This window comes from Mycteria americana, chromosome 1, assembly GCF_035582795.1.
Source record: "Mycteria americana isolate JAX WOST 10 ecotype Jacksonville Zoo and Gardens chromosome 1, USCA_MyAme_1.0, whole genome shotgun sequence".
Taxonomy (NCBI): Eukaryota; Metazoa; Chordata; class Aves; order Ciconiiformes; family Ciconiidae; genus Mycteria; species Mycteria americana.
The window spans coordinates 32,360,630-32,378,061 of record NC_134365.1 but is presented as its reverse complement, the minus strand read 5'-3'; the positions used below and the strand labels follow the sequence as shown (position 1 = coordinate 32,378,061).

Sequence of the window (17,432 nt, the reverse complement as noted above, 5' to 3'; positions counted from 1 at the left end):
TAAGAGCCAGAGAAGCTGTGGAATCTCCATCCTTGGATATTTTCAAAACTCAACTGGGCAAGGCCTTGAGCAAAGTGACCTAACTTTGAGGTTTATCCTGCTTTGAATGGAAGGCTGGACCAGATAACCCTCTGAGGCCCTGTCCTCCCCCAGTTCTCCTAAGGCTCTACTCTATTTAAAGAAATATGATATGAATCATAGATGCACGTTATTTTAGCTCTAAAATGAAATTACATTTTAAAAGGCATTCTTACTAGAAATTGAACTTTGTCAGTCCAGTCTAAGTCCTGTGGAAAATGCAAGTTTGCATTTTCCACATGCAACTCATACCTTGGAATCTGTAACTGAAAGGGTAACTTACAGGAACTCTTCAAATGACTAACTGCTGACCAACATCCACAAAAATGTGCAATTGTCCCGAGTTCTGACTCAGGACTCAGTGTAGGGCAAACAGCCAGAACAGACCCCTCGTTCCCTCTATTCTCCCGTTCTTAGATTGTCTGGCTTTCCCTACATTTCACCATCTCTTCTCAATTAGCTAGTTCTCAATCCAATTGCAAACTCTCTTTTTCACTTCCCAAACATACATGGGTCACCCTTTCCCTTTTGTGTCCTTCTGTGCTGCTACGGTCAGCACAGTGCCAAGTACTAGACGTTTCTTCATACGCTGAACTTTGCAAAACCACTCCACACTCAATTTGCTGGCAGTACACCGAACATGAAGTGCCATAGTAGGAACGTTAATGCAATTAAATGCTGAAAAAGGGTGTGTAACTTTCCTAATGTCATCATGCAAGTAAACAGTAGGGAAGAAGGCTTTTTAAAAGTTTCTAATAAAAAATAATGGAAGTAATAAAATTAATCTTAAAATGGAGCTTAATACATATAAAACCAAGCTTGTTAGTGATAGCAAAGCAGTGAATTCAGGGACTGGGACATTACTTTCAGTCTTTTGCCAAAGGCTTTCCAAGTGGTAAACATTCCATTGTTATGTTTTGTTTAATATTTTATCAGCTAATTCCCAAGTGAATTCAATGAAATTTTTTTCATACAGATTTTTCCAAAAATCTGTATGCAATTGTAACCATACAAATTCCCCATGCAATTGTAACCATAATTTTAGGGCTTGCTCGTCATTAGCCAGAAGTCTAAAACTATACCTCATATTTTCTGTAAGTTTTTTGATAGTTGCAAAATAGTCAGGGACGACTCCCTCGTGATTTGACTACCAGATCATAAATTATTTAAAGCAGGAAAAATGCACTTTTTGTAGGCATATGCTCCAATGAAAATTCTCTGGTGAAGATACCCTGCTTGCCCAGTTCTAGGGATAAAGAAAGGCCTGGTTAAAGATTATGAAAAATATGGGGGCAAATTCTACAATCAGAAAGAAAATACATCGGGAAATCTCAAAGAAAGTGCTCCAAACCGTTTGGGAGCCTGGTAGCACAGGACCTTCTGAAAAACTTGTCCCATTAAACAATTATGGTGAAACGTCCATAAAGTAACCACTCACATATTTAAGTCAATACTTTGGAAACAGTTATTTAAAATTAAGATATTAAAATTAAAAAATCAGTTTGAGCCATACTTTACCATGGGCAGTTGTTTCTAACAAGTTCAGAATACTCTGTACATTCATAGGCTGGCATTGCATTTCCTAATTTTGTCAGACTCAAGCTGTGCCTTGTAACTGTTCTGTGTAACATCCTGTGTGCTGCACAGTTTCACTTAAATGATGCTAAACTTTGTGAAGAAAATGATCTAGCACTGGACGAAGGATATATAACTTAAGAAAGCCAAGTCCGATATTTGGAAGCTGAGTTTGTTGGCTCCATAGTAACCACTTCACCTCACTGCCTATGCAGACATGCTTTGCATTTTAGTTCACTTTTACAGACTTGCTCTGTTGTTTACTTTCATTGTCTTTGTGAAAAAGTGGAGACAGAATTAGTACAAAGCTATCACAGGCTAGGACAAGACAGGCTAAGATTCTGAACGGACTTTTGAAGAGTATTTTTTAAATTCTATGTTTAATGTCAACATAAATATAATAAATATGCAGATGAAGGATAAGGCTTATTGGTTCACATGAGGAGTCTGAAGAGTTCCTGCATTATAACAAGCGGTTACTTCTTACAAAAATTAAAATAACTACTCTAAATACATTTACTGTAGTTTCCATAAGTAAAATGGGTATGCCTTACCGAATCATTCTGTAAAATCAGCAGTAATTTACATAAGTAGCAGCAAATGCCCTCAGAGTAGAAGACAGGAATGAGAAACAGAAGAGATATTTTACTACCTGTAAGATGTACTCATACAGATTAATTTCAAGATTCACATCCTGACCTAGTCCTCTCATTGCACTGTGTGCCCAGTGCCATTATGAGAATGTTAGTATATTCACATATAAAGCTTTAAGGCTTGCTCAAACATCACTGGGCTACCAAATTACAGTTCTTAATATATGCTTTGTGAAAAAGGAACCTATACATTCAAATTTAACTATGCAATAACCTAGCCCCTATAGTGTTCAGCTCAGATATACTCTCCTCAATACAAAGGTTACATGATCTCCCTGTTCTGTTAAATATATAAAAAAATGTTTGAAATATTACATTAATTATGGCTCTCCTCTCGTGAGCAATCAATCTGATCACAGTACTACTGAGGATGAAACTGTTGAAAGAGGAGCTCCCAGCATGTAAAGGAAATCTTTATGTCCTTGCACAAACTATTTTGACCCCATGAAATAGAAAATGTTTTATAAATATGAAATGGTACACAAGTAGAATTGTTTCCTCTTTATCTTGGTGGCAAGCAATGGATGGCGGTACCAACATTTCTAACAAACCTGTCTAAAATGTACAGTGCACTAGAACAATTTGTTTTAGCTTCATTCTAATGGTGGGTCTGATCCACTTTGCTTCAACAGAGATGAGTGAGAAAAGATTTTTTAATAAATTAGATAATTTTCTGTAAAGCATACAATGACCTACAGTTATCTCTTTGTATAAAGATTTCAAGCAATTTATTTAGAAAGATTCACCCTTGCTTCATAATCATGCTAATAGGCATGCTATTTGGTCAACGACATACAATTTGATGTATTCTGCACTATGCTGATTCTCAAGAGAGGCCTTAATTGGTGACAGATATTAATGCAATCCTCCTATACACCAAGTTTATAACAATTTCAGAACGAACCGATTCCGTTACTTAAGGATAGGCAGAGATGCTCCTTTAAATTCCTGAAATAAATGTCTTGTGCTCATTACTTTGTAAGGCTATCTCAAAATTACGATTTCTCTTCAGACACTAGAAAAATAAACACTAGAACTCTGACAAGTAACTGCTGAAGTGTGCACTGAAAAAGGGATTCCCCTTCAACTGGCTAATGGAAAAATTCCTTAGAAAATGTGCAGAAAATTAAAATTAAATGCATTTGTATTTATATTATTGAATGACTCTAATATTAAAATTTCCATTACTGCTGTCTGATAGTTTAAAAAAAAATCAGAAGGTACATTAGCTACATTTGGACTTCTACTACACCAGCTGCAAAAAGAGAACATTTTATAATGAGATCACATTACATAAAGTAAAAAAAAAAAAAGTAATAAAGTTTGAAAGTTTACTGAAAAGCTTCCTTTTCACTACAACTGTTCTCCCATACAGTATTTATCATTTTTTCCTAAAAATTAGCAACACCGTAATACACTGTTTGCATACACACAAATGTTATGCTAAATGCTTCTGAGAGCTATCAATACTATTGCTATTATAAGCTAAACATTTAATAATACATTTTACATTATTTTACCCTACATTAGCCATGTTTGTTCTTGACATTTCTTTAGAATGAATGGTCAGCTGAAGTAGACTGCTAGGCGATTATCTTAAATTATTAACTCATCCCAGCAAGTCATTAATTCACAGAAAATGACCAGCTGCTCTGAAGACATTACTGAATTCATGTTTTATATCACATATGGAAAATGTACTCTTACATTGTACTGATGAAGATTTGCTAAATATTAGCAGACATAACGAAAGAAAGAATTACTAGGCAATAAAATATATTGTCGTTAAAAGCACAAGCTGTGCACTGCAGATTTAATTATGTGAATTCTGCAATGAACAACAGGGCATATCACCAAAATAGTATTTAACTGTGGTTCCCAAATGATGAATTGCCTGTAATATTACAAGTGAGGATCATAGTGTGCAACCTAAGAGAAAAAGCTGGCCTGTGGTTGAATCTATACTGGCCCCAAACACAGGCCTGAGCTTGGGTTCTCCATACGATGTTTGTGAAGCACAGGGAAGGTTCAAGAGTACAACAAAAAAAACCCAACCAACCAACCACCCACCAAAAAAACCCCATGGATATGAATAAAATCCTTCTGAAGTCAGATAACACTAGCGGGCTCAAGTCTATAAGGTTTGTCCTTTCTGACAACATTTAATGTAGGAAGCATATAAAAACTCTATTTGCTATGATGGGGTGTATCATACTAAGAAGAAAGCTCTAGTAGTTACACAAAAGAATCACATTACTATAAAACCTCCACAAGTGAGCAATCCCAGATCCAGAGATATCTTAATCCTTGTGAAAGCTGACCATGTTAGATTTTCAAAATTTCAAAATTCTTTAAATGTCATTTCCCAAGCTAACAATGTAAATATTCTTAAGACTCAATATAAATATATATCAATAACCTGATTGTTATTAATCTTATTTACTGATATTAGTTTTGCTAACTAATTGGTCTATGCTTTTAGCTATCAGTTTACTAAGGAATAGTAAAATGACAGGAAATTCAAAATGCTTTGAGAAAAAATACAGGAGCGTATGAAGACTAGTAGTGATCCATAGGGAATCCAGGTGACTCGTTATTGGATATATCACCAATAAATGCTACTAAAAACCTGCTGGTCATTCATCTGTTTAAAATGGTACAATAATCAGTATGTTGTAAGCTAACTCTACAGCCAACTTCTAAACCTAAATATATTACACACTCCACAAATTTCTTTTTATTTTTCATATTGTAATTTCAAGCGGAAATTGGATTTCCCATAAAACCTCTTTTTTATAAAACTATGTAAGCTATTTAAATTTCTTAATACAATTTTATTCTTTATTTGTTGACTGAAACATTAGATTTCATTTCCTTGCAGCTGCAACAAAGCAGGTTCATAACTAAAGGATTTGATCTTACAATGGATAAAATTTAAGAAAGTGAACTAATTATTGGAGATAATTGATGTGAAGGGTTCAGGATTTGAATATGAACTACCTAGTATTTATATCTACAGTGGGGAGCGGGGGAAGGGGGAGAAAGAACTGAAGGAAAAGTTCTGCATTTTCATGAGTCCTCTAAATTAATAAGTACATGCCTAGATGGCAAAATACAAGATGGGTTTATCAAAGGCAGACAGAAATTGAAACAGAAGTTTTTAGATTAAGAAAATCTGGATTTATAAGGCACCTTACATACCAGACCACTGGAAGTGATGAAAGAGACTACAGTGGAGAAAGAACTGGCTGATCAGATGGGACAACAGTCTATACTGAATGGGGAACTCTTTGGCTGGGACTGTTTTCTATCAGCATTCCTCAGTGGCTGGTTTGGGGCTCATCCTCTTTATTATTAATTTCTCAAAAGCATGCAACTGCTAATGAAATCTGTTACTATAAAGATAGAGGCTTTGCAAATACAAAAACCTTACTGTAAATAGAGAACGACTCTAAGGTCTAAGGAAACCCAAAGGAGATGCCATACAGCCAAGCAAAGTGCTCATAAACACAAAGCTCTGCTCTTCAGAACTAAGTTAGAATCAGACTAATCATGAGAAAGATCCGAGTAGAGCACTATCGCAGAATGTTTTAACCGCCTATATATGAAGTAGCTGTTGAAAGGCAACTGTAATTCTAAGTTGTACCTTCCTCTGAAATAGGAAATACATGACACAGTTAAGACATCATCTAGAATACAGTGTTCCAGCCAGATCAAATTACCTCCTCTGAATTTTGCTTTTAATTTAGAAATGCTAATTTTTGAATCTGGTGTATCATTCAACTTTGCACAGTGTGTCTTGGGTCATGCCAAAACACGCTGAATAGTCCAGTTTCAAGAAAGATTACTCAAACTGCAGCAGGTGCAATGAAGGACCATTGGGATGATCAAGAGAACACAGAGCCTATTTTGCAAGACTGAGACAGACTGGCATATTTAGACTAACAAAATAAAAAAGGGTATGAGTGCTTTCTATAGACACATCAGAAGGGCAAATACTACAAGAAGAAAAGTTCATTAAACTAGAGAACATTACTGGCACAAGGACAATTTGTATCCATTAGCTACAAATAGACTTAAGAGTGAAAATCAGAAATTTTCTAGCCATGAGAAAAATGAAGAAATATCTTCTTGAAATAACCTTCCACAAGGGTAGCAACAGCAAAGACAGCTTTACATGTTTATGAACTACACTTTATGATGCAGTTGGCAACCACGACAGAGGACTGAATTTGACCTGAGGGAAACTGTTTTGTCCTATACTCCCTTATCTTTTTTCCCTATGGAAATGCCAGCTGAAATAATTCTAAATTTTGTAGTAAAAAATCTATAATATATCTGCTACTAAAAACAGCAGTATAAAAATACTGCCAGTAACAGAAACATTGCAAGGTAAAGAATCTTTGAAGAGATTGCCAACTGATTTGGGATTTGCAAAATTAACACTATAGATTGATCCTTGTATTGGAAGAGAAGCTCAGTACAGGAAATAGGGGTTAGACACTGTGCCCTATTTGACTAATGGGAATGCACTGGGTGTTGAACTAATTGACTTTATGATCATTTTGCATACATGCTGAAAATTATTCCTATCACAGAACTAAGACCTGTATCCACGACAAGAAGAGGGCAGTTTCCTAAAGTACAATACAGAAGGCAAATTAGAGGCTGGATGGCAGCTGACAAAGCATGAAGTGATTGGTTGCATTAAGCACCAGACGACTATATTATCATAAACAAGCTTTCCTTAAGGGAAGAGGTAACAGTGTATCAATAGTCCCATTACATTCTTAGGCTTTTATGTGTAATGAATATCACAAGGCTATTTCATATGGAAATATGGCCCCATTCAGTCAGTATTATGGCCCCCAAGTCAGCATTAGACAGATATACAACCTGGGAAAATAAAAATTACAAGCTATCAAGAATTGTCAGTAAATTGTTCTTTTTGATCTAAGAAACAGTGGCTGGTAACATCAGAACTAGAGAGCAGCAACCTAGATCGTTTGTACAGAGATTACTGAATTCGCTCAGTTCTTAGTTTTTCACTATACCAGCCTCCTCTGATTTTACAGGATTTGTTTTATAGCAAATATTAGCTGGTAAACAATGTCACTAAAGATATATGGACTCAGAAGTCTACGCAAAAAAATAGTTAAATGTAATAAAGCTCATTTGGGAGTGAGGTGTTCTTTTTTTTTTTAAATAAGCACTCTGAAAATTACATTAGCAAAGCATCACTCTGAATCATTGGAGATAAAAATTATAACGCATCCAAGTTAAATGGCTAAACAAAATACACTCTAAATTTCATGTCACTAAACAAATCTTCCAATAACACCTCACTTAGCAAGTCCCAGCAGGGAATCTTGCAAGCAGTCTGCTCTGCAAAATACTTCTGGTGCAGTAACCACAGCAATTTCACGACGGCTGGTAAACTGTGTCATGTGTGTCCACCTTAAGAGCCGCTAACCAAACCTCTAGAATCCATAAGAGAAAAAAGAAATGCACATATCCATGTAGCTAACACATTCCAGTGAATTCCCTCTTCCTTAAACAGTAGGCGACATTGCCTCCAAGGCTGTAGGAAAATGTGTATGGCAACAAGTACACAGAGAAACAAAGAAATATTTGTTTCTATCATTGTGAGAACAAGATACACCTATTAAACTGCAGTCTGTATAAGCTCTGGTGCATACTGATCACCGTGGCATATCCTAAGAATGAAAAGAACTTCAATGTGACCTATATTCTATGTCTTCTTAGAGCCTGGGAAGCACCCTTGAATCTAATTTTAAAAGCTACCGTGTAAAACCAATTAGGGTAGGATCCACTAAGCGAATCACTTTTGAAGGCCTCTCCTGTAACAAGCTACAAAGATGAAATGGCTTTACAGATTTACTGCTTAATAAAAGGAAGGGAAAAGCTTGAAAAATATAAGGAAATTGTGTATTATCTTTTTTTAACGAAGGTGAGACTTGACATTTTACTTACATCACATTATTGGACTATACAGATTTTTTATTTCTAGGTTGTATTCTCACGACACATCCTGGTAGACCTGCATTATTAAAACTCCACTAACAGATGAGCTGCCAATTTAACTGCTTTAGTATCTGATCTTGTTCAAAGAAAATATGATTATTTGAACACTACTGTAAGTCAACACCAGCATTTTAATAAATGGAATTGTAATGCAGCAATGAAATCATGGGAAGCTATCAAGAAAAAGGCGATCAAGTCCTTTGTACTAAATTAAGCATGTTTTATTTTGAGAAAAATCTGTTGCTTTGTTAAACTCACCACCACCACACACACACAACCCCTGCTGCCCTTTTAATTAATCCTGTGGGACAAATTTAGTTTTTACTGTAAAAGCTAGTAAATGAAGTGTGCATAATGATTTTGTTAAATCTTAAATTGCTCTTTTAATTAATTGGCAATTTCCTCAGCATACTGTACTGTCTACTGAAATGACACTGAGTACCCCAAATGCTTTCCACACTACAGAAAAAGAAAAAAAAAAAAAAAAAGTAAGAGGAATACATGTAAGAAACAACACCCCTCTGTGGGAAGTAGAGGGAAAAAAAAAAAGTAGTAGGAAAAAAAAATCCCTGGTTGTAACAGGACTGGGGAGAGGTTAAGAGACCCTCTGTGCTTCATAAATAGATTTTAATATAAAAAAGCTGACATATGTGGCAATACAGCTTCTATATTGTAACATCATGACTTCGTCTCTCTTGACTTGCACAGTTCCTGGAGAAGCATGTTACAGGGATTAAATCCCTTTGAATGTTAATGTGTTCCTCTTTTGAACCACAAAGAATATTAATCCTCCTCCCCTCATCTACCAACAGCTGCACTGTTTTTTCCTACTTGACAGAGTGGAACCAGATAGCATGGCATGATTGACCTGAATGTAAATATTGCTATTTGGTTTTCAACTGCTTGCTTTTTGCAGAAATTTAACAAACCTGGCATCAGATTATTTGCAGCACAAATAAGAACAAGTGTTCAGGCACCTAGAAATCTCTTTCTAAACAATTACGTCAGAAGAACTGTAAAAATAATTTATTACCTTTATTAATAAACAAACACATTTTACAATCCCCTCGAACATTTACAGTGACTAGTACAGGAAGTCAGACTGGAATGCTCCCAGAGAAAGGGCATGCATGTGTACAAAATACACGTGCATATATAAAGGTATATATTCTGGAAAAGTGAGGGTTAAAGTGAACAGCTACCATTCAGTTCAGGCATGATTCCAGCATATACATCTAGAGGCATACATAAAATCTTTACAAATTAATCTCAACCCTATGAATAACTCTCATTCAACTACTTCATACAGTTTGTGAAAGGACTCCAATTTCAACATATCTAGTAACGTAAGACAAGAATATGCAGGTTGACCATAAAACAAATCCACTGAATTTCCATTATCAAAATAAGTATTTTCACACATTTGAAGAGTCCTAAGTCAGATCAACTGCAGAGGGGTTTTCATTTAAATTTAAATGTAGAAGTGACTGATAAGCCAATACAAAACCTGGTCTCCATATATAATCTTTTAGAGTCCCAAGCTTCAAAGCCAGGAAACAAATCCCATTATATTTACTATTCTGAATTTTCACAGACATTTTACAATTATTTTCACATTTTGGCCATCTCTATTCTTTGAACTATTTAGAAATATAATCTGCTTCCACAGTGTTTATATACAAGTTAATGAGAAACTAGCATGGTTTACATTCAGAAAAGAGATTGTGTTAATTAATTAATGGAAGTTTCCAATCCATTAAAAAAATCCTCAAAAGACCATCATCTTTCTGACACTGTACTACAATATTGAAGCCTTTGGCATAAATTATTATTTACAATTAATGTGTACTGTGCTGATACACTTTACAAAAATCACGGTACTATTGAGACTAACAACATTATGCTTCATTTATTTCTGTAGTTCAAAAGCAGCCCAACCTGTTAGACAGTGTACAGGCTTAAAGTGATAAGACAAAAAAGAGCAAGTATTTCCATATAACACTACAAATGTTAGTATCATATAAGACCTGGTCGATGAACTTAACATGACAATTGCAGTATACTTTTAGAATAAAGAATAAAGGCTTAACAAAAATCTACTATCTCATCGTTATAGCTCATTTCATAAATAAGGACTAAGAGTTATTAACATACTTTAAAAATAATCACAAAGCTATTTTAAACAGGAATATGACCGCATTTAGGATTCTATTTATTTAAAAACATATTTACGCATACGTATTCTTTTCAATTCATCTTGGATACTTTAATAGAGATAAAACTCTTGATTACCTTGCATTTTCCGCTGAGGTACCATTACACCCAGGAACACAAGGGTAACAGTCTGCTACATGCATAGAGGCTCTTACCCCAGGGTTAAGACAAGGTAATTCAAGGCATCATGAGTGTGCAGTGGTGGTTTTATAATCTGAGATAGGAACCTGCATGAAGACAGTCATGTAGCATTTGCCATGTAGCACCTTGCTACCCGGCTGTCCATAAAAAACCAAGCACATCCCACAGAAAGTAGATAATGTGGAAACAGAGATGTGGTAAGAAAAGTGTGATCTGGGGAACGAAAAGCATGAAAGACATGAAAGATGACAACCTTTGGATTCTAAAAGAATTCAAAAGTGTTTAAATATCATGCCTGGGTAGAAGAGAAATTTTCAGATGATGTGAAAGTTTAAGTCAGAAAATTTAGCATCTAGTTCTACTACAATAAATGGGCTTAGTACTGAAAACATACTTAGTTCTTTACAGCTTACAAAGGTGAACCACATCCTAAGCCCTTGCTTTCCAGTAATTAAATACGTCAAATAGAAAAGAATGGTGAGTTTGTGAAACAGTGTTGTTAAGATAATATGGAAGGGCTTTGTCCAAAGAGTCTGGAGTAAGGAAAAATGAACTAGACTTCATTCTAGCTCTGCGTGTCTGAGAATACTGGATCTGATCTCTATTAACACTAATCATACATTCTCTAGTCTGGTAAATTGGTCTTAAAAGTGAATATAGATGAAATTAATATCAACCTTACTGCATTTCACACAAGTCTGGCAATTCAGAAATGATGTTAGACAAGTAATTGTCTAAGCACTATGCAGAAGTTAAAAATCATGTTGTTTATTTAGCTATTCGTCATACAGAAGCACAGACAGACTTTGATGTACTCTCAATTCAAGGAAAGAGGGGGTGGAAAGGTGAGAAGAGGAAGAAAAGTGCTTCACATAGCTTAACACTGACCCATTCAATCAGTTAAGGAGCAGCTTGGAACAGCTCCAAAGGCTAAGCAGCTCCCTTTCCAGTTTTCCTTGGCCAGATAGAAGATGACCACATTTCAGGGTTTCAAGCGGTGCTTAAGCTTGGAATATCTGATGTGTTATTCCATTTTTAGCTTTAAAAAAACCCCCAAACCCTTACTTGCTTATTTTAGGTAGTATTTGATTAAAATGTTCTGGGGATAACCAGATGTACCATACTGGGGAGGTTGGGGGGCGGAAGGGAGGGAAAAAAAAAAGACCCTAACAAAAAGGGGAAACAGAATAAAATGGAAGAACTCTCAGAATCTGGTTGATGTAGTAGGACCATCCTGCCCTCCATAGGAACCCTTCCCCTTCACCCCCCAACTTATGTAGAGCTTTTATATAGCTGAATATAATTATTCCATCTCCTTATAAACATGAATTCAAAATATGGAAGTATGCTGGAGCTTTTTTCCAATTAAATTCTAGCTGTTTCTCTGTATCAATGCTTCTGTTTGTTATCTCTTAATCTAATGAATGTTTCACTACTTCATTTTATATTCTTTATTGATATGTTAAGTCTTTAAACTTCAGTATTACTTATGCACATTACAATGCTAATGAGATTACACAGCCTTTTAATGGACACCATGAGAAATTCTGTATGTGATCCAGGTACCTCTTATTACTCAAAATATGCTATTATTGCTTTCTAGTAGTTAAGGCTAATGCTACCATATGAATTAATATGACAGAAATGTAATAGATGCTTTCTTTAAATTTAAGTGATAGAATCCTATGCTGTCTTTGTGGAAGGTCTCTGGTTCAGTCACCTTTTGTAGTACTTTCTGCCATGGATCTGCAACAAATCTTTTTAAAAATAAATACTAATAGTTTTAAATTAACATGTACTTTAAAAAGGATTCTTCTAAAACTCAGAACTGCAGAACAATAAAGGGGCACTGGAGGACAAGAACACAATGGTTAAAAAACTACTAAAGAAATTAATTTGCCTTGCTCTTTACTAACCAGGGTCACCAACAGAAGCTATAATACAATAAAGTAGCATACACTGTGGAGACACTACTTTATCCTCAAGGGAATTTCTTTTGCAGTTGTCCTCCAGGTTTAATCTTACTGCCATGGCATCTCTTATTCTTTTTACTAGCTCAGAACCAGGGTAGAGCTTAACAAGCTATCAATGGAAAGAATTAAAAGTAGACCGTAAACTGGAATTATGCACTAATAAAAGGAACACTGAAATGCATAACTTGATTTTTTCACACTTTACAGTATTGTTAGATTTTAAGTCATACCATCTGTTTAGTGAAATAATGCTCAATGAAATACCAGTTGTAAGCAGGAAGTCAGAAGCAATTTACAACTCATATAAGGTTTCCTTCCAGGCAGAGAAGAAAGGAATAGCAGAAGAGCTTAAGTTTGTATTGAGAAGACTAAGATTTTTAAGCCTATACCCTTTCTGGTTCTCTAAGGGCTATACAAGCTAAAAATTTCCTTTCTTACCCCTCCCTATCCATCCTAGATTTCCTTTCTGCTACCAATTTATTTGCTTAGTTCTGATTCAGAAATTCAGACAACTTTTTTCTCAGGTATAGTATTGGAAAATATTTACTAAAGGAAAATATTTCAACTTACCTGATGAAGATCATTGCCCAAAACATATTCCTGAAAGTAACCCGGTGCAGCAGATGATGCTCTAATGGCCTGCCACAGTTTATACTGGCAGCCTCCAATATAATGAGACTTAACACCAGGGAAGTGATTGTAGTTTCTAAAAACAAATGCTTTCAGTGGTGTTCCTCTGTTTACAATGGTGCTTACTGCAGCTACCTAGTGAGTTAGGAGGAACAAAAATAGTTATATATAATAAAAATAATAATAGTGACAACTTCCCACAATATGAAATCCAATTTATACATTAAATGCACCCCTGGAATCCTACTTGGTTCATTATTTATTTACTTTTTTTTATAATGCCTATATAAATTTTAAAAAGCAAAAGTAAAAAAAAACAAATCAAAAAACAAACTCCCTAAAGAAAATGCTATTTTTAACCTGAAATTAATTGTTTTCACTGGCTATTCTGTTTCTACAAATATCTATCCATTGATATTTAAACAAAAAGCTCATGTCATCTGTATTATTTTAAAATGTTTTGCCTTTATGAGTAGTTTGTTCTCTAAAGTCCGTAACCAGCAATGCAACAATGCCATTAAATACAAACATTAGAAACGTCAACCAAATTCTTTCTCCAAGAAAATGATTAGTTAATATTGCAACTTCAGTTAAAGGATCGCAGGAAGAATCTCCCCCAGAGAAAAAACCAAAAGAATCAAACATAAATCTTTCAAGGTTTTTTGTAAGGACACTGAAATGTCGTTAACAAAAAGTCACATATGTAAATCTAAGAGAAAAGTCAAAATGGTATTTCCATAAAACAAAATCTATGACTGCAAAAAAATCACATCTTACAGATATCATCACACGAGGTGAGAGTACCTACAGTTATGGGTGAGTGTTAGAATGTGCAAGTCCTTTTAGTGATGATGCACCCCGCCTGGCTGGCACTGTTCAGAACAATACTCTTTAGCAGACAAGTGGGTGTTCAATTCTATTTTGTTTACTATTTTACAGAGTAGAGTGTTTTTGGGAAACATTACTCAACAGCACTAGCAGCTGACACTGTGATATCACTGTATTCATTTCCATTCTTCAGCTACATAAGTTAAATCATTTAATTCACAGTAAGTCCATCCTTATACAAAAACCAAGAAAAGTCAAGAAAAGTGTAACTTCCCTATGACAATGCAGAAGCAAAACACATGCATGATTCGTAGTCCATCATTTGATAGAGGGAAAGTTTCCTGGTTTTGTGAAAAGGAAGGCTTGGTTCTAAAGCACTACTAGAAGCAGTACAAAAAAACACTTTGGAAAATTTAATAGAAAACTTATCGAACTGATGCTTGAATTTATTTTTGGTAATACCAATATACCCTTCCACTTCATGATGCAGTCTAAGCTGTAAAGTGCTGAGCACCTTCCAGAAAAATCCATCTCACCATGAATTTAACAGCAGCAAAGCACACAACTGCGTGTTTTATTTTGATTTTGCTGTGCCTTGTAAAGAGTGACACTACTGCCAGCACTACAAAGCTATTACTGGGAATAGCTAGTTTCAACTCTATTTATATTCACATTTTATTACTGAAGAACATGGAAGGAAGCCAAAGATCCCGGTTCAAAGATAACTTTCAAGTCAACGTAGGATAGCTTCTCTCTCAGAAAGCAACATACCACTCCAGCCTTTTCATGTCCTTGTTTTAGACATGGACTAGGAACGCAGTCAGTCAAGCACATGTTTCTATGTTTAGAAAAATGTGAATATCTTCCATTTAACAGTAAAGCATTGAATATAGTGCTATGACACCAAAACACCTGTTAATTACAGATTGTTCTGAAATATGTGCTATTATATTTCTCTTCTTTCTTCACACTCTATCCTTCACCAAAAATAAAATACCCGTGCTTTCTCATCTTTCACTCTTGTGCTGCTGCTGTATATATCACCCCTCCAATTAATTGGTGCCCTTTAGATCATACAGGAAGAGTAAAGATCCCAGGGCCTATGAACATGACTGGAGAAAACCTGGTAATACAGATGAAGTGAGGATAAACACTGTTCTCCCACTACACAATAACACAGATCACAGCTGACATGACAGGATCTCCAGATACTAGAATTCTCTTATATGAAAAAATAAACTTTGCACAACTTCAAGAAGTTGACCTAGTATTTCTCTGCTTATAAGCATTTTCACATCTCTGAAACATACTCTAACTTAAAGTATTGAATAAAAATATGAGAAATTGCTGCAGAAATTTAAGAATCTAATGAATTTTTATCCTTTAAAAGCATGGGTTATCTCATATGGAAGCTTGGAGAGCGTATCAACACTCATGCTGCTTATCCAGTATTCTTCTAGGGATAGTGCTCTTACTCAGAACTCTTAAAGTACTCGTGGAACACACAATTAGTATTTACCTTAGAAAACTGTACTTACCTTTGGACATTTGGAATTTCTTGCAGTTTCAATCATAAGATTTGAGCCCATTTTTTCTCTACAAGTGTAAAAATTTGAAAACACTCCATCAGTTTAGCATGAACAAAAGACAAATTTTTATCATCCTTACTTCTGAGAGTTTTGCATTTAAAAGAAGCAGTGCTTGGATTTAACTTTAATAATCCGATATCTATAGTTGACTTCAATGGACCAATATTTCAAACCTTCTAGGCTGTTGGAAGTAAGTCTGAAGAGTGATTGAGGTCTTGATTCAGTTACTCACTTCACCACATACTTAACCATAAATCATCAGGATTACTCAACTACTTTGTGAGAGGAAAACAAAGTACTTTGCTACATTTAAGAATCAGAAAATCAACATCTTTAATACAGCAGTTTTATAGTAATGAAAATTACTCTCCTGAACTGTTATGAAAACAATAACTAAGGAAAGAAAGACAACATTCTACGTGACTTAGAAGAAAGTTAAAACATCTACATGTAATCTTCCATAACAATAATTCAATATGCATTTAACATCTATTTTTCAGGTGGAATTTTTTCATATGCATACATTTTTATAAATCTGACAGTGAAATCATACGAATGGTCAGCATTGTAATTTATCATCACATCAGCATTAGGGTCAGTGTTCTAATTGCTAACTAGAAGGTAGCCCTCCTGCATATTGCAGGAGACTGGAGGATACCAGCATACTAGCCAATAATCTCATATCAGCATCTATTTCAACTTCGATTTACTTACAGTAAAGGTGTAAAACTCTACAGAGTGGGTGCTCATCCATAATGATTCCAAACAGGCTTTCATTTAAATCAGCAAGTTTTCTTCCTCCCCTCGAACACAGCCCACACAAACACAGGTGGTGCATCTACTCTATTCTGCAAAGATGGCTTTCAGTATTGCCACACTTTTTAAATGAGGTGATTCCACATGTTGTTGTTAAGAGATCATCCATCTATAGCTCGCACTACTGTGACAGTAGGTAGTAGCACTTCCACTGTTAAAAACAACACCTTTATCAACCTAGTCAGGTCAGAAGATAAAAGAAGCTTTAAATGCCACAACAGCAGTAGTCATCAATGTAGACAGTAAACTGTATTTGAAGGTAGGACAATTTACTCTTCCACTAGTGGATATCTGTGCTTGAAGGATGGCTGTGTACATATCCTTGAGAGGGAGGAAGGAAGGGGAACAGCTTCTAGTCCTATGATCGAAGACTGCTGGTGACACAATTCTTACATCAATAGGGCTTTTTTATTTTATTTTTTCCAATAAATGCGTTAATTCAAGTCTCACAGTCACCAACCAGAAGGGGAAGAGTGTCATCTGCATTCCCTAATTGATTACAGAAGGAGAAGGCGGCACACAGAACCATGAAGTAGGAATATTCAGAAGTAAAAGAAGAGATTGACAGAGGTGAGATATGAAAGACATCTACTGATTTGCATCACTTTCATCTACTTGTTCCTAAGTATCTGTGTTAGATATTTTTTCCCAAACCCTCAATGCAAAGATTAAAAAACTGCATAAGCAATATCCACTGCTTAATTACAGGAACTGTCAAACTGAATAACAATTTTCTCCCATCTTGTTTCTTATGAAGGCCAGGAACTGATGCTTCAGAGTAGGTACAAGAAATCCCTTAAACTACTATGCAACTTTAGACATTAAGGTCTAAAGATAAAAGTTTAATATTACCTCCAAATTTATTTTAGTTTTGTTGCTAGCATTAATAC

At 35.2% G+C, this 17,432-nt stretch overlaps 1 protein-coding gene across 4 annotated transcripts in view; it reads right to left on the bottom strand.

Moving 5' to 3' along the window:
- PNPLA8 (patatin like domain 8, phospholipase A2) overlaps positions 1–17,432 on the bottom strand; it is a 43,212-nt gene that overhangs the window by 9,856 nt on the left and 15,924 nt on the right. For all 4 annotated transcript variants that reach the window (XM_075494035.1, XM_075494065.1, XM_075494054.1 and 1 more), the window contains 2 exons: positions 15,676–15,733; positions 13,250–13,444 (listed from right to left, as the gene is read on the bottom strand). In XM_075494035.1, coding sequence (XP_075350150.1) covers positions 13,250–13,444; positions 15,676–15,733 — 253 coding nt within the window. The remainder of the gene's footprint in view (positions 1–13,249; positions 13,445–15,675; positions 15,734–17,432) is intronic.